Source organism: Macrotis lagotis, chromosome 5 (genome assembly GCF_037893015.1).
Source record: "Macrotis lagotis isolate mMagLag1 chromosome 5, bilby.v1.9.chrom.fasta, whole genome shotgun sequence".
Lineage (NCBI taxonomy): Eukaryota > Metazoa > Chordata > Mammalia > Peramelemorphia > Peramelidae > Macrotis > Macrotis lagotis.
In genome coordinates this window covers 257,594,203-257,617,854 of record NC_133662.1, presented here as the reverse complement: position 1 = coordinate 257,617,854, position 23,652 = coordinate 257,594,203, and the positions used below count along the sequence as shown (strand labels likewise).

Sequence of the window (23,652 nt, the reverse complement as noted above, 5' to 3'; positions counted from 1 at the left end):
TCTAAGATGCCATACTGATTTTTAATTAGCCTGTTCTACTCTGATGCTTGGGATGAATGATTCATTCATTCTTATTGCCATTGCTGTTTTCTTGGCCTATAGAGTGATAATAATAATGTTTGTTCTTCATTTTTGAAGAGGACCATACCATCAGGGAGGTGATGCCATGACAAGCATGTGAGTGGGGTGGGGCTGAGCTATGTCCCCAGTCTCACTTTTACCATCAGAGTCATCTGGGTGCAGATATGAATCAGGACTATTGGAGATGGCCCTGGATGCGGGGCAATCAGGGTTAAGTGACTTGCCCAAGGTCACATAGCAAGTATCAAGTGTCTGAGGTCGGATTCAAACTGCCATCCTCCTGACTCCAGGGCCAGTGCTCTACCCACTGTGCTGCCCACCTGCAATATAGAGTGATAAGGAAGCTAAGGGAGGAGGACTAAGGGATGGTAGGTACCGAAGTTGTCCTTGGAAGGAGAAACAGACAAGCAGAGGTTCTCAGGAGTGAAGATTTTGGGAAACTTTATATCCTATGGGACAAGTGGGGTTTTGGAGGGGAATAAATGAATGGGCAGCTAGATGGATAGAATGCCAGTCCTGGAGTCCGGAAGACTCATTATCCTGAGTTCAAATTTAGCCTCAGTCGCTTACTTGCTGTATGACCCTGGGCAAGTTACTTCACCCTGGTTGCCTCAATTTCCTCATCTGTCAGATGAACTGGAGAAGGAAATGGCAAACTATTCCAGTATCTCTGCCAAGAACACCCCACAGGGGGCCACGGAGAGTCTGATATGACTGAAAAACAACTAAGCAGTAACATTATTATTATTTTAATGTACCTTAACTTGTTTAATTTGCTTGGCCTTGCTCAATGTATTCAGAGTTTGTGTTTTTTTGCAGGCAGTACATGAACTTCTCATCCAGGGAGCAGACCCAAATCTCGCCTTAACCAAAGGGGTGGGCAGTGCCCTTTGTGCAGCGACCAACCTGGCATTTGAGCAAAAAAGAACCCTGGATGGTAAAATAGCTTTGGTAAGCTTTTTATGTGGTGGTACCTTTGCTGTGGGGGGGGTGTCTGATTTATGGAATGGGAAAACTCATTTTCATTCTATAGTGATTTCTTTGGGCAATTAAAGTGATTCTTCATTTTTATCTGTTCTGGGTTCCTTGTTAGGATCTGTGTCAACTCCTTAGTTTTCCATGATGAAATCGTGAAAGGAGATGAATTTGTTTGTCTTTCCTGTCGGTTTTATGCTCATTAAAAAGTGTAAGGAAGACTATTCCACCAAAAATAACATTAAATGTGACTCTCTCAGAGGGACTGTGGTGGGGTGGGGAGATCAGATGGCAGAAAAGCAGACTCTGACACACAAAGAACTGAGGCATGAAACAGTCAACAAGAAACAAAGGATGCTGTGAAATCATAATGATCAAGTTTGAACCTGAAGGTGAAGACAAGCAGTTCTGTACATACTTACCTCCCCCTGCTCCCAGAAAGCCATGCCTTATAGCAAAGAGTCAAAAAGAGAGTGGACAAACTGTTCAGAAAGAACTAACCCTGTGAAAATCATCTGACAGCTCTCCCCAAAAGTGCTATTTTTTTGGAAGGGGGTTGGGAGTAAGGGGTATATTGGAAAATGTAGGATGTACAGACAAGAGATAGCACTAACTATCTTAAGCTATGCTCAGATATAGATGAAAAAAAGGCATCAATAAGCTAAGCCAATGAGCATTTGCAAGGATGTACCAGGGGTGTAGGTTAAGTAGCACCATGATAAACCCTGGCCCATGTTATCAAAGAACTCCCATTCTAGTCTTTTTAAAATTTTATTTTTTTCCTTTTTTTAAAATTTTGTTCTGGCCCTCTGATTTGTGTTGGAAATAGTGAAGAAATTTCCCTTACCCATGTAAACAGGTACTGACTTACCTACAATTTATGCAGCCTTAAAGAGTTGGTTGGGACATGGAGAGGACTTTCCCTGGGGTGTGTCAGAGTGGGCCTTGGGACCCTGGACTTAGGGGTCAGCTCTGTCTATTATGTTTGAGGTGCCTCTTATTGATTTTGAAGGGCTGCTTTAATGTCTGGGTTTAAATGTCCAAAGCATTTGGTTATATATTTCCATTCTCCCCACAATATATTTGAGCATTTCTTTGGACTTATGCAGATAACATTCTTTCCAGTGAACTATAATACACTAAAATTAAAAGGGGGATTATTGGTATGAAATAATGCTCATTATCAGAAAAACCATCATGATAATAAAGATACCTTAGGACTGTAAGGACACTTAAATACAGGTCACAACTTTCCTATGTTTTGTGGGTGGTATGTGAGAAGGGTTGAAATAGAAATAAGCAAAAGGGACATTAGTTCTGAAATCAGAGGACCTAGGTTCAATTTTTGTCTCTGATTTCCTATGTGACCTTGAGACACACTTCACCTCAGTTCCTAATCTGTTAGTAGGTAACCAGGCATAGATGGGAATACAATGTGAGATGTAGAGTTGAGGAGACCCAAGTTCAAGAATTCCCCCTGCAATTTAGTCGCTTTGATCTTGGACAAGGATATGTCTTAATCTCTCAGCCTCCCTAGCACCCAGCTCTCAGGATTATTGTGACCATCAAATGAGATGACACAAGATGGGCAAAAAGTTAAAGCCTTTGCAGACCTCAAAGGGTTAATGAAATGCTTACTATTATTACTACTAAACGTGAGGGTCCCTTCTACCTCTAGAGTTAGGCTCTTTTGGATGGACAAACCATCATATGTGGATCTGGATGTCATTACTTGTCTATTCTTTGGTTGGACATTAACCAGAGAAACAAACTCTGAAGTTATTTGCCCTGGTCCCATTTTCTACTGGTGGCTACCCCACCTCTTGTTGGATCTTTTACCTTATTTTCCTTTAGTGGTAATTTTGAGAATCTCAAGTAACTTCATTATTATTATCATGGGTTAAATTTTCATTGATAATCTTTTGATTTTACTTGTCTGAATTTGCTAAAGTATCCTTCCCTCTAGACCTCTTAGTCATTCATTAGAACAGAAAAAAAAATGGGATGGGAAGAGAATCATTCACAAAAGTAATCAACATGGGGAAAGACTGACGTATGCAATGCTCCACATCCCTGGTCCCCCACCTCACCAAAGAAAGGTGGAAAGTGGTTTTGTTATTGCCTGCAGAAGCCTTCCTTTGTTTGATGGAGACTTTGTCCTTTGCAGATTGACAAACTTATTCACTTTGGGGCTGATATCCTGATTCCAATTAAACTGGTCCAAGGAGACAGATCAGCTGTGGGAACTGCTGTGGATTATGCATACTTCAAATTCTTCCAGGTATGGCCTTGAATCCCAGACCCCTCAACTTTCAGGAAAAGTGGTGCCAACTCAGTAGATATGGTACTCTTAGTCACCCTTTGTCATCCTTCAGTCCTTTATCTTTCAGCAAACTCGAGTAGAGAGTAAACACTTCCCAGGTGGTCTGGCGGAGGTAGGGGACTTTCGTTTGAATTTAGAAAGATGGAAGCTCCATGTTTCTTATTGATTTTGATCTTGGGATGCTAATTATTGTAGAGTGATGAATTGTTGTGCGCTACAGGATAGACGGATAGCCCACACTCCTTTACATTCGTTGACCCCGGCTGAACGAGAAATCCTCATGTTGCGTAAAAAATTCTTAGACTACTTGGGTGCCCTGCTCCGCAAAGCTGTCCTGGCGATAGAAGACCAGTGGGATCGGAAGCAGCTGCTGTTGTCCAAAAAGGGTGAGTCCAAACTGGAATCCAGGGTTCAAAGTTACTGAAGCTCTTGGGTCCTAGGGGACCATACTGGGAAGAGTTATCAAATCTGAATTAGGAACCAAGAAGACTTGGGTCCAAGTCTTGCCTTGAACACATCCTACCCTTGTGCAAGATGAATTACCGATCTGTACTCTCAGCCAGATGTTTCATACTCACAGCTGGGAGGGAAGGCAGGAACCAGATTCAGATGTAATCAGGAAATGTTTAACTATATACATATGAATATAATAAAACATAGATGATGTTAATTTGTGGTTTTCTTAGTCAATAAGCCATCTGACAGAGATCTTTTATATACAGTAACCCTCCTTGCTACTTGAATTTGACACTCACGAAGATCATTAATTGATGAGATTAAGTTCCTTCCCTTGGGAGAAGGAATTTCCTTATTCAGGGAGTTCCTTCTATATTCTCATCTCTTCCTATATTCAACATGAACGTTTTAATCCATTACAGGCACTTAGAGTCCATTCCCATAATTAGTAGTTTGTTCGCTTAAAAAAATGTTCATTATGATGTAAATAACCAACCCCCAGGATTAAATTTTCATTGAACAGAAAAGAGGATTCATTGCGAAATAGGGAATGTTACTAGTGCCCAATTGTCTTTGCTTTTTAATGTTCATACTCTAGTCAGTATTGTAGCCCCCTCCTCCCTTTTCAGTCTTCTTGCACCTTATTCCCAGACCAGTACTCTTTTATCTGGGGATACTGGTCTCCCTGCTGTTCCATGAAGAAGACATTCCATCTCTAGACTTGGAGCATTTTCTCTAGCTGCACCCTGTGCCGCTGATGATTCTCCATTATCAGAAAAACTATCATCATAATAAAGATACCTTAGGACTGTAGGGACACTTAAATACAGATCATAACTTTCCTATGTTTTGTGGGTGGTATGTGAGAAGAGTTGAAACAGAAGTCAGCAAAAGGGATATTAGTTCTGAAATCAGAGGACCTAGGTTCAAATTCTCCCTTTAATATTCTGACTGCTGAGCTCCCCGATTTCCTTTACGTTCTCAATAAAATCCCACTTGCTACCAAAACACCTTGCTAAACCTTCATTCTAGTGCCTTCCCTTCTTTCTTTCTCATTTCTCTTGTTTATAGCTTTCTTTACAAAGATTTGGTTGTCTGTTGTCTCCCCAATTTGACTAGTGCCTGGCAAATAGAAAGCACTTAAGAATTGTTTATTGATTGATTCTAAGTAGTTTGCAAAATGTAAATTCCAATATAAATTATAATTGTTAACATTTTGTAGTATTTTAAGGTTTATCATATTTACATATTCAATAGACATGCATATATGGACCTATGTCAAATGTAAGCACACTAGACATACATCTGTGTGAGTAGATTGCATAATATACACATATGTGAATTTGATTCTCAGAGCCACCCTGGGGGGTGGGCAGTATTACCCTAATTTTATTATTATTATTATTATTGTTATTGTCATTGTCATTATTATCTTCATTTATAGGTCAAATCTGAGAGTGATTTTTCAAGGAAGGAAGCAATGGCTTAGGATAAGGCACTCATACTTTCCCCACTGTTTTCTCTGATACTCTCCTATTTAGATATATGGTGACAGATTCATTTTTTCCCCAGTTGCTATACATAATTGATCAGCCAACCACTTATTAAGTGCTTCCACTATCTCAGACCCTGGGGATATGAAGATGAAAAAACAGCAGCAGTTCCTGTCTTCAAGGAACTTCTAGTCTAACTGAGGGTGAGAGAGAGGGAGAGAGAGAGAGAGAGAGAGAGAGAGAGAGAGAGAGAGAGAGAGAGAGAGAGAGAGAGAGAGAGAATGAATATAAAAAAATATATACAAGGTCACTTGGGGGCAAAGGCACTCTGGGAGGCAGAAAAAGCCTTACCATGGCACCTGAAGAAACTGAGGGTTCTAAGAGACAGAGGTGAGGAAGGATTGAATTCCAGAGGTGGAGAACAGCTCATTTTCTTTTATCTCTCATCCCTCAATGTAGGATCATGGATATTTTTCATTCAGGGATACTGAGGCCTAGAAAGGGTTAGGTGATTTACCTTGGGTCATAAAGTCAATCTAATTTTTATCAATCTATGTTGGAATCTGTTATCAGAACTATTTAACCTATAAATTGTGATTTCATTTTGTTATCTCAAAATTCAGTGTTGGTCTCCTTTTTTCCCTACTTAGGCTGTGATTTGCACTAGAATTCCACTTTGAGCTTCTGATCTCCACTAGCCAGAGCCTCCTGTATTATCTGAAAGGGTTTCAATCCATCTTGAGGATCATAGTTAGCTCTGGGCTCTGGATGCTTCCAGCCTTCATTGACTAGCATGACCCAACTCAGCTCTTGCATCTTCTTCTAAGTCCTAGGCTGGTTGAGCTCTGTGTGAAGTCAGTAAATTTAGAGACACCAACGGGCAGCCTGTTTTGGGGATGGACTTTGCCCTTGTATTCCTTTTCTATCTGAGCTCTAATGCAAAAGCCCTCCCTCTTACATTGAGGTCCAGAGCTTTTCCTAGAGGACTGGAATTCATTCCTCCCAATGTCTGAGGGACTGTGGTTAGTTCTTGACTTGGCTATTCCACCCTGAGGGAGGTTGGCATCATCTGGGAATGCTAAAACTGGACAGAAGGAAAAGGTTTCAAAATACAAAATTAATTTGTAAACTGGATGATGACATCTTTGTGCTTTTGAATACATTTTCCTTCTTTAGTTTTCATGCTTGCTAAACAGAAATGGACTCCCAGGTGAAAAAATACCCATTCCCAAAGAAACAGATGTCTTACCTTGGAAACCAAACTGCATAGCAGAAGAAAAAAAGATTACAAGGAATTAGAATAATGATGTCTCAGGCAGCTGTTAGGGGCCAGCACAATCTAATTGGGCTCAGCTGGTCCTAGGAAAAATGAGCCTAATTCTTGCCTTGAAAAACCCACCTGACCTTGGATTGATTACCTAATGATAATACTCTGGAGGGTTTTGGCTCCATAGGCAATCCTAATTCTTTTATGCCTAAGGCTTGTTTCTGGGAGTCAGGGATTTGTTGTAGCTACATCCTCTGCAAATCTTAAGTGATTCTTCCTTTTGGAATATCAAGTCCTACCCTTCTAAGTTGAGGAAGGTCACCCATTGAGATTTTTCTGAATTCTGAGTGTTGCCTAATGTGCCAACCTGCAAGGTTTATACAATCTGCATATGCCTTTATCTTTACTGATAAAATGTTAATTAGAACTAAGGACAGTTCTCTGGATGTGCTGTACTAGACTTTCCTTCAAGGCTACGTAGACCCCTCAGTCTTTGGGTCTCATTCTGAGCCCAGTTAACTACTATTATCTAGCCCTCCTTTTCAATTTTGTCTGACAAGGATAGCTCGAGAGGCTTTGTGAAGGGGCTAAAAATAGGTAAATTATCTTCATAGCATTTCTCTGCTCTTCTAATCTAGTGACAGTCAGAAAGGGACTTACAGTTAGTCTGTCAGGAGTAACTGGCTCCTACTATCATCACTTCCCTTTCTAAAGAATCATGAACCATCTCTTTAATAGTATGTCTGGACTTGTTCCAGAAGTCAGATTTTCCAGGCTCTCTTTCTCTCTGTAGAAAACTGAAAGTATATTCACCCTTCTCCAGGTGTGCCTCTCACCTCTTCTGTTGTCCACAATTGTTCAGAGATTATAAATGAAGATACATGCCTCCCCACCCTTCAATGCCATGTGATATAATTCATCTGCCTTGGTGATTTACTACATCAGGAACAACTGGGGCTGGGTTTCTAGCTGCTTGCTTTTCTTGTGCTTCAACTCTTTGATAATTATTTTTATCCTCATCCCCATTCTAAAGATCATTCTCCTTTAGCAGAGGAAGCAGAACCTACATAAACTTGGACTAGACTCATAGGTGGAGATCAAGAAGGGAACTTTCTGGGCATAGTTTATAGACCTAGATTGGGGACCATTTCATTGAACCCCTCATCACACAGAGGCCCAGAGAGCTGAAGTTCTTTGCCGAAGGTCACAGGCAACAATGAAAACCAGTGTCTTCTGATGTTCAAATCAATGTTCCCTCCACTAAATCCTATTTCCCTTCTGTTATGGGCCAGGATATTGGTGAAACCCCAGGTGTGTTGACTGCCTACATCTCCAACATGCCAGCTGTAACTGTTGCTGACAAGGAAATCATGGTAGAGACCTGAGGCAGTTGGGGTAAACACCCCACTCCTCTTTTCCCTCTTATTCCCTCCCCTCTCCTCACCTCCTCATGCTCCCTTGCCCTTTTGATCTCCTCCCCTCTCATCCCTTTCCCTTTCCCAAAGCTATGGGCCTTTAGGCTAAGAAAAATAATATAAATTCAGCTTTTAGACAGGAAGTTCTTGAGACCTTTTCATTTCTGGATTACTTTTCTATCTCTCTGCTTCTACCTGAGGGGTTCACATCCTACCTTGATACTTTCTGACTTACCCTTTAGTCACTTAACCTCTTGGGCTTCAGTTGATTTGGCTGTAAAATGAGGGAGGTGGACATTCTCATCATCCACATCATAACAAATGACGAACATTTACAAAATGCTTTAGGGTTTGCACACCACTGTACTCAGATTATCTCCTTTAAGCCTCACTGCAGCTCTATAAGGTAGGTGCTATCATGATTTCCGGTTTACATGTGAGGAGAATGAAGCTGAGGGTACTTGTCCAAGGCTATTCATGAAGGGAGTGTTGGTGGTCAATTTGAACTTGGATCATCTTGATTCCAAGGCATATTGACCCTGAGGTCTAGAATTCTGGAATCCTTTCAACTCAGATTCTGTGATTTTATGAAAAAAAACTCCTTTATCAAGGGCCAAACTTGTGCCAGGACTGTGCCAAGTGTTGAAGTCCTTTATTCTATGACTCAGAAAATGTTACTCAGGAGAAATATGTTAAATTACAGTTTTCAAAAAGTAATTATAAAGTTTTGTGGGATTTGTACAAGGAGGTAGTTCTCTGAATAGAAAACAATATATTTGGCAATGAATGTAATATAGAAATGATTTATCAATTAAAATCTTTTTTTAAAAAGCAACTTGTAAAAATTTAGGAGCTGTTTTATAGAAATCATGAGCATCTAAGTGTTGTGCATAGAAAAATCATTTTAATGGGCACACCTGATAGATTAGATTTGACCACTTTCTCCTAAAAGCATCACCTTGATTGCATTGTCATCACTGTTCTTCTCTTATAGCTAATCCAAATCTCTCTCTTTTCTCCCTCTCCCCTTCTCCCACTTCTTTTCCCTCCCTCTGTCCACAGCGGAATTATCCTCTAGGACTAAGAAGAAAACTAGTTTTTCTGGTAAATCAGAAACAGAATCGAGGTAAGAAAAGAATTCTGAACTCTGGATAATTGAGTTTATTTAGTTAAATGAACACTCCCCCTTAGGGTAGGACTTGGTAACCTTCTTTGTGCCACCTATGCCTTTCTTTGGCAGTCTAGTGAAATCAATGCACTAGTCTCTCAGAATAATGTTTATAAATGAAAAAAAAATCACACCATAGGATTAGTACAGAAATAATTTATATTGAAAATTAATGATCAATTTTTTAAGTTCAAAAATCTCAGATTAAGAACTCTTTTCCTTAGGAGAATAACACATCTTAACAATTTTTGTTTCTAAAAGGTCAACTTGTATTTTTGCTGTAATCTATAATATACAGTGGTTCTCCTTTGACTTCTGACTTTCTGGTTTGCCTTACTATTAAAGTGTGGGTATGAATATTTAGGATTCTGGGAAGTTGAAGAGTTAGTATGACATCATTGCATTATTTAATTTCTTTGAAGAATTTCGAGTTATTTTCTAAGAATTTCAAAGGAATGAAGAATCTCTAATGAATTTTGTCATTCTGTTTAGCATTATAGTTCTAGAAAGAGAGTTCAGCAGCCATCTCATTTGCTAGGTAAATAGAAACTCAGTGAAATGATTAGGTGACTTTTTCAAGGTTCTTCTGATGGTGATGTTCGTCTTTCTTTTTTTTGTGGTTGTTTTTCATTCTTGAAGAAGACCATAATAACATCAGGGAGGTGACACCATGACAAGCACATGAATTGGCTTGGGGGGGGGCTGTGCTAAGTCCCCAGCCTCACTTTCTCCTCCAGAGCCATCTAGATCCTGTGGCCAGATAGGAATCAGAATGACTGGAGATGGCTCTGGATTAAGTGATGTGCCCAAGGTCACACAGATAGTAGGTGTTAATTGTCTGAGGACAGATTTGAACTCAGGTCCTATTGATTCAAGGGCCAGTGCTCTAGCCACTGTACCACTTAGGAAGGGGCAGAGGCGGAATCCGAACCCAGATCTTCCAGTTCTAGAGCCAGTGCCCTCCATTGTACCATACTGCCCCCTATTATTAGCTGGCATCATTTTCAGAGGTTATTTACATTCTGAGGGACAAGGTGGGCACACCACCAATAAACAGTTTATAGTTCTATCCTTGCTCCTCGATTGCAGAGTTAGATTGGAAGTCAGGTGAGATTGGGTCCTCTGTGGGTTGTTTGAGTCACAAAAATTTGTTGTATATGGTTACTGTGCCTTACCTCTTGGCTAAGGCTATATTAATTCACTCCATTGATGGGCACAATTGAAAGTCGCCTTTTGGGGACTAGTGACCTAGTGCTTATGTGGAAAGTAGCCGTCAGTAACCTACCCATGGACCTGAGATCAGGAAGGTACTATTAATTAGTACTATGGCAAAGGTTAACATAGAGCTGCTGGAGGTAATCAAGGCAATATGGGAGTGGAATGAAAGAGGGGGATTTGAGGAGAGAAATTATGGATTCAATTACCAGGATTATTTGATTTGTTGCTAAATATATATATATTTTTTGTTGTAGAAAACCTCTTAATTTTTATATAATTGAATGAATCCACCTTATATTTTATGATATCCTGGAAGCTACAAATTATTAAGAATATCATTTCTCTACAGTTGAAATGCAACATTTATCTTTATATTATCTTTTAAATGATATGTATTAATTTTTGTTTAGTGTAATTCATTTAGAATTTTATTTTGTGCATGGTGTAATGTGCTGATCTATGGGTATTTTTCACCAAACTGCTGTTATTTGATTATTCCAACCATTTTTTGTTAAATGATGAATACTTTCCCTAATTTGTATCCTGGGCTTAGTAAACACTTAGGCTACAATGTTCATCTGGTTATTGGACTTATTATTATTTATTTTTTATTTGTCCTTATGTTGAGCTCTTATTTCCAACTACATGGTTCTGATAATTGCTGTTTTATAATATGATAAGAGTACAAAAATTATTTTTTTCATAATTTCCTTTAATCTTGACCTTTTGTTCTTCAGTGAAAATGTTATCTAAATCCATAAAACATTCCATAGATCTTTATTGGTATCTCACAAAAATACAAATTAATTTGGGAATATTATCTTTATTCTGCTGACTTACCTCTGTGGGACCATGGGCATTTAACATCTTTGCCTTTATTTCTATAAAAATTGTTTTATAGCTGACCTTGTAAGTCTTGTGTGTATCTTGGTAATATCATTCATACACATGCACATATTATCCTTAGTCGCCTTTCCCCCCTTAATTTTCATGGATGATAGAAGTGTTGATGATTTTTGTGGGCTTATCTATTCTGGCCAAGTGCTTTTGTTTTGATTCTCTTGGGTTCTCTAGACAAACTATCCTATTTTTCATGAAGATATTGACCAATGCTTACTCTTTTAATTTATTTTCTCTATACTATTGCTACCATTGCTGTCTTGAGGACTATTGAATAATAACAGTAGAAGAGGCAGCCTTACCTGTTCTCTTGTTTGAGTGGGGAAATATTCTAGGCTTTCTCATTATAAGGAATATTTCATCACTATCTCCATATATTAGAAGAAGGCCCAGATATCTCCATTGAATTACACAATTTGGGCATTATGAAGTGTTTTTGAGCCTTTGGGTGAACTCATATGGAAATAATTAAAAGATGAGAGACATCCCTCTGGGTTCGTCTAATGGGAAATGGATGTGAACAGCAAAGGAGTAAAACTTGACGAGAATCTTAAAGTCTTGAGTCTGTCCTAGAGAGCAGGAAGGTGGTAGGAGTGAACCCAAGGGGTGGTGCATTCTTTCCCCCTCTCCAACAGACCAGAGAATGATCTTGGCAACAACTGGAGGCTTGGAAGATTTGGACTTCCAGCTGGTGTTGGTACCAATGTTCTGGAGCAATAGTTCTTAGTTGATAATATTTCTGTATTGGCAGCTGTATTGGAGACTAGATATGCCAATGAAAGGCAGATTTAGGACTTTGACTGACCCCATAGAGAGTTATCTGTTCAAGGGCAACCTGAATCTTCCACGGAGGGACAAAGGGAGTTTCCTGTGATCCTCATGTCACATGCCAATCAATTAGTATTCATTAAGCTCTGGGTCAAGCACTGTGCCAATCCTTGGGCTCTCTTAAGTTTGAATTCATTCTCCCAGGGACTACGTGTCTAGAAGAATGTGTCTTAGACTTTTGCAGGGGATGAAGGGTAGTGGGAGGAGGATGGGGAAAGATGGCTTTTTTTTTTAAATGTTTTTTTGTTAGACCACTTTAGTAAAACTTCTTCCTAAAAGCTAATTAGCTCTGCCAAGCTAACGATAATCAATGGAGGACACACTAGATGGGGGCTTATAAGCAATAATATTAGGAAACTTTCAACTGCTCAGGGCTACGCCCATAAATCTGAGAGGAGAAAATTGCTATTGCCTTCTGATGAGCTGACCTGTCATCGTGAATGGGGAAAAGAGTCCTGGAGATGGTGTTACACATTTAATGCTGAATCTTTGGTTTACTTAAATTTCTATTATGTTAAGAAAAAACAACTTTCCATTGCAATACATTGTGTCTTTTATAAACAAGTCGGTTTGCATTTTATCAAAGATTTAATTTTTTGATACAATCATATGGTTTTAATTATTATTTATTATTATATGATTATATATTTCCTCATAATCTTGATACATCTTTGGATCCCTGATATAAATTCAATTTGATTATAATAAATACTCTTTGTATTTCATTTGCCAATATTTTATTGAATTTTCTTTTGTTTTGCTATTCACTAATATGTCTCTTAGAATTAAGTAGAATGCTACCTTTCTCTGTTTTTCAAGACAGTTTATATAACATAGGGATTTAAAAATTATTTGATAGAATTTGCACCCAGATCCATCTAATTTGGTATCTTTGTAAGCTAGGGTGGTACTTTAAAGTTGTATCCACTGTTTACCCTGATTCTGCTTTATTTAGGTTCTTTTCTTATTTTGCCAGTTTGTGTGTTTTACATTTTCCTTGGTACTTAATTATTTCTTTTACATTCTTAGTTTTGTTTGCCTGTGATTGTGGGAACTATTCCCAGATAATTTTCTTTATTCACCATTCATTGTGTAATTTTTACCCTTCCTATTTTTTTTTTAGCAATTTGATTTTCCTTTATTTTTGCTTAAATTAGGTGCATTATTCTCTAGTATTAATTGTATTGTGCTTGAAAAAGAATGCCTTAAGAAGAATTCTCCTTTGTTTGCATTTGATTCTGTTAATTTCTCCTTTTTATTCTATTTATTATGCTTATTTTGAGTGCATTAAGGAGGTAATTTTTCAATTGAAAATTTGAAAGCTCAGCTCATTAATCTTTTTCTGTTCCATTATTCTAAACATATGTAGAAATACATTTGCATCTTAAGAACTTCCTTTACCTTGATGACAAGACCTGGGAGATAGGTGCTTCTAAAATCCTGCCAAGAGGTTTGAATGAATTTGGAATGCCAATCAACTGGAATGTCAATCAATGGCACTCGATTAGACTTCTATATAGAGATCTTTCTGTAAGCTGCAGTACCATACTTGGTCATTAGAGGATGCTCAAAGCCTGGACAAGTCCAGGTGGCTTTCTCTTCTGCATAGCAATCCTCATTGTTGCTTATTGCTTCCCACCAAAGCTGTATTTAATCCCTTGCTCCCAGAGTCCTAATTCAGGGGATGAAATACTAATATTAGAATAAAAATGACTACAGTGATCTGACTCTGGCCCCCACTTGGAATCATTTAGCTGCTCATTTCTCTTCCCTCTTGCCATCCAGCTGGTCATTCTCTATAGCTTTAAAGTATATAGAATGAAAATATTAAAAGACTGTATGAATTCTCCTCTGGCCATTGCTAACTAATTCCCTTTCATGCCTCTTTCACACCTCTTTCATACCTCCAGAACTGTCCCACAGAGGAAGCTCTCAAAGCCAGCCTTCCATATCTGAAACAATGGAATATGTCATGAACTACTCTTCTCCTTGGCTCCATAGTTTGATAACTGGCAAGATCTGTCATAGTTTGCTGAACTTGGCAGCCTCTGAGTAACACTGGCTGTGATTTTTTTCTACCTATGGGGTCCCTGGTTGATGTATACCACTTTTCTGCCGCTGTTCCTTGCTCTGTTCTTAAGTCCCAGTACGAGGATGAAGAGGAGGTTGAGAAGTACAACCTTTTATCATGTCTTCTCTGCAGACAGTTTAGGGCAACTTTGATCAGAGGTACCTGAAACCTGGTCTCCTTTCTGGTCAAAATGATGCTCCCCTTATGAATTTCCCTGGGTTTAGGAAAAATTAACCCCCCCCCCGAAACTAATATCTTCCCAGGTTATACACACATTTTTTTTAATATGTAATGTTATTTACATTAATAGTCTTTTTTTTTTAATCCTTTAATTTGGTCTTTGACTTCTTCCCCTCTACTCTTAGGAAAATATTTCTTCAGTCTCCATTTAGACCAGCATCTTCTGATTATATTTCTTCCATTGCTTATGCTTATAATTGTGCTATGGCCTAGAAAAGTAGTGCTTCAAATTTCTGCTTTTATACAATTGTTTATAAGTTTTTCTTGAGACAGTGAGTGATATTTTTTTAAAGATTTTATTTAATTTGAGTTTTACAATTTCCCCCCTAATTTGGCTTCCCTCTCCCCACCCCCCCACAGAAAGCATTCTATTAGTCTTTATATTGGTTCCATGGTATACACTGATCTAAGTTGAATGTGATGACAGAGAAATCATAAGTGATCAATATTTTTGTGACTGTCATATATGCATCTGAATAAGAAGGAAATTCCATCTATCAAATCTAGTTTTTTGTTATTTCTATAATTTCTTTCTTGAAATTTCTTTATCTTTGATTTACAATTTTTTAAAAGTTGACTATTGAAGTCATGCCCTTTTTTTCTATCTCATACTTTTTGAAATTCAATTAACTTTTCTTTGCAAATTTATTTGCTGTGCTTTAGTAAATATTGTTGTCTAACTCTTGGGTTTTCTTGGCAAAGATAATGGAGCGGTTTGCCATTTCCTTCTCCAGCTTATTTGACAGAAGTGGAAACTGAGGTAAACAGGTTTAAGAGACTTGTCCAGGGTCACATGGTCATGTTTGAAGCCAAATTTGAACCCAGGCCTTCCTGACTATAGACCAAGCTCTCAATCTACTGTGCCACCAGTCTGCTCCTAGGCACAAACACACACACATATACATACATTTAATATGTGGATGCATTTTTGTCAAGGTTTTCTTCAGTCATTATATAGTTGCCATATTGATCTCTCCTAATACTTCCTAACTTTGAAATCACAACTTTAACTCTTGTTTTTGGGGAGATGAACAATGCATTTCCTCTTCTTCCCAGTCTTTTATTTTAAACTTGTATCTTTCTACTTAAAAGTTATATCTTCTGAAGGCAACATATTTTTGTATCTTGTCCTTTCTTTTTTAAAAAAATGTTAAATTTGCTATTTAAGGGTTAAGTGATTTATCCAAGGTCATACAGCTAGGCAATTATTAAGTCTCTGAGGTTGGATTTGAACTCAGGTCCTCCTGACTCCAGGGCTGCTGCTTTATCCACTGTGCCACCTACCTGCCCCCTTCTTGTCCTTTCTTTAAAAAATTTTATTTAAAAAAATGGAAGCTCAGTGTAACCAGCTAAACTCGGTTAATGTCTGCTTACATCTAAATGATTTCCCTTTTAACCCAAGTTCTCCCCTTGTCTCTAGGTCAGCATTCCATTCTTCTGTTAGTTCATTTTCATTTATCTAGTTCCCCAAACCAGTTGCATTTCCCCAAGCCCTTGTCAGAATGTCTTCTAGGCATGTCCAACTGTATACAATATTTTGTGCTTGGCATAGGAATGATCAAAGCAATGAACTATTCATAATAAAACATGAGAAGCAGTATGAAGATAGAGTGCTGGGTGTGGAGGCAGAGAGGAGAGATTCATGGGATGAATGGATTGACTTCATGTCCTTGCTTGGATATTCCCAGGCTGACCTTTGAGCAGATGGCTTTTCTCCTTTGGGCTTCACTTGTTCATCTGAGTGAACTGGGTGCTCCTGGAGAGCAGGGACAAGGGTTTATTTTTAAGCTTTCTTTGTATCTTTAGTGCTTAGCTTGCTGCTTCTGAATGGGCTGGCTAAGAGGAAATTGGAATAGCTGATGTTGGGGGTCCCTTCCAGCCCTAGAACCAGGATCTCATGGTTGGTGCTCCTCTGTTCAGTGTCCTGGTTTTGGCAGGGAACCCCAAATGTAGCTAGCTCATTAACTGGAGATTATTTAGACAAGGACGAGCCCAGACATGGCAAGCAACCGTGCAGTGGAAAAATGACTAGTTTTGGAATATAAGGGGGTGCTTCCTGGGTATAGGAGAACCTGGGGCCACAGAATTCAGAGGCAACTAGGGGATATAGTGGGTATAACACAAAGACTTGGAATCAGGACCCAAATTTGAACATTTCCTCAGACATTTAAATGTTGTGAGATTCTGGGCAAATTCCTTAGCCTCAGTTGCCTCATCTATAAAATGGGATAATAACATCCTCCTCCTGGAGTAGGTGTGAGGATTCATACCCTCATTTCTGACTGCAAACCCAACATTCTCTCCTCTTCACACTGCTGCCTCCCATACTTAATTATTATTTACTGCTTTGATTGTTGAGGATTAGGTAAAATGATCTCTTGAAGTGCCCCTCCAGCACTCCATTTGGGAGCCCCACAATCTCTCTGTCCCTTGTAATCTCTGCCATTAAGCATTTCATTCCCACTTCTTTCAGTGGAGAAATCTGTCACATGCTATCCAACCCTTCCAATCAATAGTCACCTTTGTCCCCAACCTCTTCTTTCTCCCCTTCCTCCAGAGTTAGAGAGAGGATGGAAGCTGTTACATATGGAATCTACCTCTTACATCTGAGCCCGAGCCCCTTGGGACCCTTGAGAATCCTAACAAACTCACCAGCGTTTTATTTGTTCTGATGAACATTGATAATATATCCCTCTCACGTTTCAGTCCCCTTTGTCCCTTGAGACAGTTGCTATAATATAAAACACTCCTCCTGACTTTTTTGCCACCTGTACTGGTAATGAATCTGGGAATGAGCTGTTGTTGCCCAAGACTGATGAGGATTTTACTCATCTTCCATAATGATCCTAAGGATTTAGATATTCAAAAATGTGGAATTATGCACTTTTTTTGACTTGGAGATAACATTATAAAGTTAATAAAAGATATCATTGCAATCTTTGCTTCTACCAGATTGAAAGCTATTGGTCTTTTCCAAGTTAAGATAGACTTCTAAAATCTTTTTTATTTAAGGCAATGGGGTTAAGTGATTTGCCCAAGGTCACACAGCTAGGCATTTACTAAGTGTCTGAGATCAGATTTGAACTCAAGGTACTCCTGACTCCAGGGTCAGTGCTCTATCCACTGTACCACATAGCTGCCCCAAGATAGCCTTTTATAGAGATAGAAAAGGGTGTTTTTGTTCTTTTGGTCTGAAATTATATAAATTGGTTTTCTTGATTGCACATTTCTCTATTGTGACTATACAGGTTTACCATTTAATTAATTATAGGTGATCAGTTGATTAAGTTGAGAAGAATTTATTGTGTATCCTTAGAAGTATAATATGGCTAAAAATAGGAATTGCATTTTCCAGACAGGTGTCTCATTTAGCTCAGAAGTCTAGCTAGTTTGTGATTTCATGGGTATATTTTTACCAAATAGATAGGAATGGGTCTATTTTTTACAAGATGTATAGGAATGAGGCAGCCCATTGCATTTGGAGTCAGCTTCTCATTGTTGGGAAGTTTTTCCTGATATCTAGCCTAAATCTGACTTCTTGTAGCTTCCAATTATTGCTCTTGTTCTGCCCCATTGGGACCAAATGTTGTTCCTTTGTTTGTCATTTCTGACTCTTTTGTGACCCCATTTGGGGTTTTCTTGGCACAGACACTGGAGTAGTTGCCATTTCCTTCTTTAACTCATTTTACTGATGAGACAAACAAGGTTAAGTGATTTGCCCTGGTTCACACAGCTAGGCAATATCTGAGACCAGATTTGAATTCAAGAAAATAAGTTTTCCTGACATCAGACCTAGTGCTCAATCCTCTATGCCACCTAACTGCCTTGGAACTATATTTTTCTCATCCAAAGATCCATCTTTTAGCTTTAGAAAACATAGGGTGGAGATAATTTATTTTATGGTTGTTTATAATGATTAGGAGTCTGCTATATTTTGGTTAGCTTATTAAGGCTTTTTATAATTTCTGTTTCTGAGATGGATTGATTTTGGTTTTAGGCATTTTATATTTTTGTAAATTTTCAACCAGTCATCTCGGTGGCACAATGGATAGCATGCCAGCCCTGAAGTCAGGAGGATTTGAATTGAAATCTGACCTCAGGCACTTACTAGCTGTGTGACCCTGGACAAATCGCTTCACCCTGTTGACCTTGGGGGGGGGTAGAGGCAGTGGAAGAAAAGGAGACATGGAAAAGGAAATGGCAGAACACTCCAACATCTTTGTCAAGAAAACCCAAATGGAAGTCACAAAGAATCAGATATGATTAACTAAACAACAGCAAAAGATTTCAACCATTTCTCTATATTCTCAGTCTTGTTGTTTGTAGTTGATATGATTTTACTCTGAATTCATTGTGATCTCCTTTTTCTCAGTTTTGATTTTGTTCATTTAAATTTCTTCTTGTCTTATTAAAAATTAGTTTTGTTAATAATTATAATTATTAATGATAATGATCACCGTTAGCAATAGTAATGTTTTGTTAAAGACTTACTCAAATAGCTTTGTTAAACTTTGTGCAGTTATTCATTTTCTATTTTACAAACTTCTTAAATTCTGATTTCTTGTTTATGCTTGCTTTTGGTCTCTTACTGTGCTTCTTTTCCAATGTCTTTAATTGCAAACAACTCATTAATTTTCTCTTTTTGTGTATATTTTTAACATAAATGTTCAGGGACATAAATTGGCCTCTGATTATTCTTTGGCTAAATTCCCTTAGATATTGATAATAATCTATTTATAATACCAGAGTCTTTACCAACATTTCCTATTGTTTTTAGAAAGTGTTCTTTGACCCATTTCCTCAAAAAACCAGTTTTTAGTCTCTATTTTAATATATTTTTCTGTTGATTAATTTATTTTCACATGGTTTATAATTTTTGTTTGTTTGGAACTGAGATTTCATTAGCATGGAGACCTCCCTCTGTCAATGAAAGCAGGTCACTATTCTTCTATTAAAGTCTTACAGACTTGCTTGGGACCACTGAGAAGTTTAGGTGACTTGTTCCTTAGGTAATGTTCATGAACAGCAAGACCTGAGTATGCAGCTTCTAAGCCCAACCTTCCAGGAATTTTTCTACCTCGGGGTCTTTAAAAAAAGAATGTTTAACATTTTTCTGTTTCTGAATTTATTTATAGCTTCATTTTTTAATTTTTCCCCAATTTTCCATGTGAACTAAAACCCAGCAGCAACAAAAGCAAGACCACTATACTCTCTATTCTTCCCATTAAATTGCCTACATGTCTGTCAAATTGAACTTCTTACTACTTTCTTCCTCTATAGCTTATTACTTGTTTATCTTTTTGTTTGATTTATCATGTTCCATTAGTGTGGCATTGAAATCTCCCCCGTTATTGGTTTTCTATCTAATTCCTTTGGCAATTCAATTAACTTTTTCTTTATAAATTTAGTGCTATGCCTTTTGGTATGTAGATATTTGATATTGCTCTTTGCTAATTTTCAATGGTACATTTAAGCCTAATATGACTCCATTTTTCTTCATGTTTTCTCATTTGAATTGATCTTTGTGGAGGAGGCTTACTCAAATTCCACATTTTCCAATATCAGCTGAAACATTATAAACTTTAGATCATCCTTTAAAGTTAACAAGTAATGGATATAAAGCATGGGATGGTAGATAGAAGGCTGACATCAGAGTCTGGTTTCCTATGGTCGGCATATCTTGGACGTATGGGAATGACTTGAATGGCATAGTGGATAGAGCACTAGGACTAAAGTCAGGAAGACTTAACTTCCTGAGTTCAAACCTGGTCTCAGATATACAAGCTATGTGACCTCGGACAAGTTACTTCACCCTCTTTGCCTCTTTTTTCCTCATCTGTAAAATGAGTTGGAGAAAGAAGTGGCAAATCACTCCATTGTCTTTGCCAAGAAAACCCCAGATTGGCTCACAAAGAGTCTTAGACTATACAACAAAGATCACTTGTCCTTTTGGCATTCAGGCAACTCACTGATACTGGAAATTGCTGATCAGAAGCCCATCTGCATTAAAAGAGGGAGTTCCTGTTTGGGAGCTCCTAGATCCAGTAAAGTCATCTTTCATGTAGGAAATGTTATGGAACGAGTGTTTTAATTCATTTGAAAATACTTTGCATTTTATAGGGTAATTCAGCTGTGGCCTCTGGTCTTTCATGAGAAATTCTTGAATTCCATGGACTTGCATTTATTCTGGGAGGAAAGGGAGAGGAAGTGCAGAACTGACCTTGATATGAGGCAAAGGAGTTAAGTTCTCTCTTCCTAGTTTATTAATAGTCCAATCTGGTTCCATAAAATCTCAAAAAACCTTAAAAAAAAACCAACTTGGACATTTTTCATGTCTAGGGTTTGCCCTAAAGTGGATAACCCTCCCACTCCCAACAAGCCATTCTTTGTACAATATGGATATTAAATATAAGATAGCTTTTATTCCTTTGACAGAAAGTTCATGAGATCCATGGAACTCAGCCCATATGAACACATAAAGGGACACTCAAATAGCCCATTGCATGCCATATGCCCTTCCTCAGAGGGGTCAGAACTACTTATCACCACGGACCTGTCCTGAGTGAGCAACTTGGACTGATTAACGAACATGGAGGATTTGCAAGGTTCAGAACTCTGGGCCTCTTGAATGGCTTTAGTCCTTCAGCTAGAGGACAGTCATCTGGGTGGTCTTTTTTTTGGGTCTGAGAAACACCCTGACATGAGAATTCTCTCATTCTGAATAACCAGTGTCTTTATCTAGTGCTTATTAATTCTTGATCCATGTGATAAATCCCAAGGCTGGGAGCCTCCATTCCCACGCTTCTCATTTGTTGACCTATGCTTATAGAAGGTAATAGGCAGGAAGAAAATAGCCCAGAACTGGGGGAGAAGGATCTAATTCCAACTCCTTGTGCTTTTGGTTCTCTCCCCAAATGTTTTATGCCCCAGCTATGAGGGGGGAGGGAAGAAAAAAAAGAGGGAAAGGGAGAGGGAGACACATCATAAGGATGGGGTCACTCATAATTTACTTCTATAGACCACAGAAGTTGAAAGTTCCTCTGATGAGAGTGTTTCTAGGACATTCCATCTCTTTTGGCTTCAAGTGTTTTCTCTGGCTGTCCCCATACCTGAGATGTTCTCCTTTCTCATCTCCATCTACTAGCTTTCTTTAAGACCTAACTAAAATTGGGGGCAACTAGAGGGAGACATGGAGAACTCACCTGGTCCTGGAGTCAGGAAGACCTGAGTTCAAACTTGACCTCTGACATTTGCTAACTGTATGATCTTGGGCAAGTCACATATCACTGTTTACCTCAGTTTCCTAATCTGTAAAATGAGCTGGAGAAGATGGAAAACGCTATCTGCCAAGAAACTCCCAATGGGGTCACAGAGTCAGACACAGCTGAAATGACTAAACAACAACAAAATTCAGTCTTTTACAGGAAGCCTTTCCATACCCCCCCCTTAATTAGGGTACCTTCCTTCTTTAAATGATTGCTTACTTCTCCTGTATAAAACTTGTTTGTTGTATCCTCCATAAGAATGAGGGCGAGGATTATCTTTTGTCCCTTTCTCTAAGCTCAGGATGCGGAACAGTGCCTGCTGTTTCATCTATGTTTATTTTTTTGTTGTTCAACAACAAAGGTGCTTAATATTTGCTTATCCAGTGACCTTGACAAAGGACCAGTTACTGGGAGCCAGTCAGAACTTGCCTGCCCATGACCATCAAGGAACTAGATCTTTCTGTCAGAGATGACTCTTTCAAACAAACGTCTGCCTGCTCTATAACCCTATCTATCAACCTTGTTGGAAGACATCTTAAATTATATAGAAGATCTCATGATTCCATATGCTATATTTGTATCATTATAAAACTTGGCATCTTTTGCCATACTTTAAAAATATTATTTGTCTTTTCAAAAGGGAGCAGAATTTTTTATTTTAGTAACACTAATCCTTTCTCAATCTCAACTCCTATACAAACACTGAACTAGTTCTTAAAATATTTTATTAATAATTCTCTGATTTTCATCAAAACTTGATTCCCCAGTTTACTTGGCCAGCCCTAATTCAGGTTTGAGTATTCCTTGGGGATAGTCCTCATCTGTTCTCTTCTCTCCTTATTCTTTGTAACACTTAAAATGAGCTTATTTTCCTCCTCTCTCCTATAATGTTGGTATGGCTGTTTTCAAACCCATTTTTTTGTCTTTTGTTGACAGTCAAAACAGTATTAGTATTATTTTTAATCTCTGCTATGGTGAATGCAGTGATTTTTTTATATATTTAAAAACAAAACAAAAATAAAAATAAATCCCCCCAAACAACCCCCCCCAAACAAACAAAAAATACCAGATTAAATAAAATTTGCAGTGAACATACCCAGCAAGCATCTGTATATACAATTAAATACTGTGTCTGTTACTGCGGTATGAACGTCAAATAAACAATATACAAGTGTTCTGGGGGGTTGGGGTGGATAGAGGAGGGGCAGGCACAATTTTTAACTCATGGGATATAGGGAACAAGATGGGGGGAAGTGAAAGGAGGGGGAAAATCAATTTGTTTTTTTTTCCTTTTTTATTCTGTCCATATAAATATATTCTTAAAGACCAAACAGGGGAAGAGGAGATGGGGTGACAGGAGAAGGGAGGAATGGGGGCGTGTAGGACCCATCATACTAACCCCCCAAAATGAAAGAAATGTAGTGATATTTTGTCTATTTTACCCCAGTTGTAAACTGTTGATTTTAATTCCTAAAGTGATGATCAACCCTGGCTCTGTGTTCTAATTAATTTGACATGTGAAAAGTCAATTTACATTTTGCCTGTTCCACAACAAATATCTCAAAATTATTTCTCAAAAATATTCTTAAAACTGTCTTTAAAAAGAAAACTAAGCTTTGTCAAATGCTTCATTGAGATTTTAATGAAATCCTCTGCTGCCATTATAAGACAGAGCAGTGGTGTCCAACCCAAATAGAATCAGGGACCATACATCAAGATCTTTGTGGGCCACAGGTTGACTTAGAAAACCATATATTTTTCTTTGTTCTATTGCATCTTTTTGGTCATTGTTTCCCTGTAAGAGATCTGACTGCGTGTTGGATACCTTTGCTCTGGGAACAGAATTGTTTCCCTGGCTTGAGATTCTAGGGGTTTCCCAGAAAAGTGGTAGACATGTTCTCTGAGGCCATGGACTGTTCATTTCTCATTTTGGTATGTTCTCACCAGTGGTT

General features: G+C 38.3%; 1 protein-coding gene across 7 annotated transcripts in view; it reads left to right on the top strand.

Moving 5' to 3' along the window:
- The window catches only part of ANKMY1 (ankyrin repeat and MYND domain containing 1), a 124,965-nt gene that overhangs the window by 77,781 nt on the left and 23,532 nt on the right, over nucleotides 1–23,652 (top strand). For 5 of the 7 annotated variants that reach the window (XM_074189484.1, XM_074189485.1, XM_074189486.1 and 2 more), the window contains 4 exons: nucleotides 901–1,032; nucleotides 3,224–3,337; nucleotides 3,600–3,765; nucleotides 9,073–9,136. In XM_074189484.1, the coding sequence (XP_074045585.1) occupies nucleotides 901–1,032; nucleotides 3,224–3,337; nucleotides 3,600–3,765; nucleotides 9,073–9,136 (476 nt within the window). Of the gene's footprint in view, nucleotides 1–900; nucleotides 1,033–3,223; nucleotides 3,338–3,574; nucleotides 3,766–9,072; nucleotides 9,137–23,652 lie in introns of those variants that run through there. The other 2 variants (XM_074189487.1, XM_074189488.1) reach the window with 2 other exon arrangements.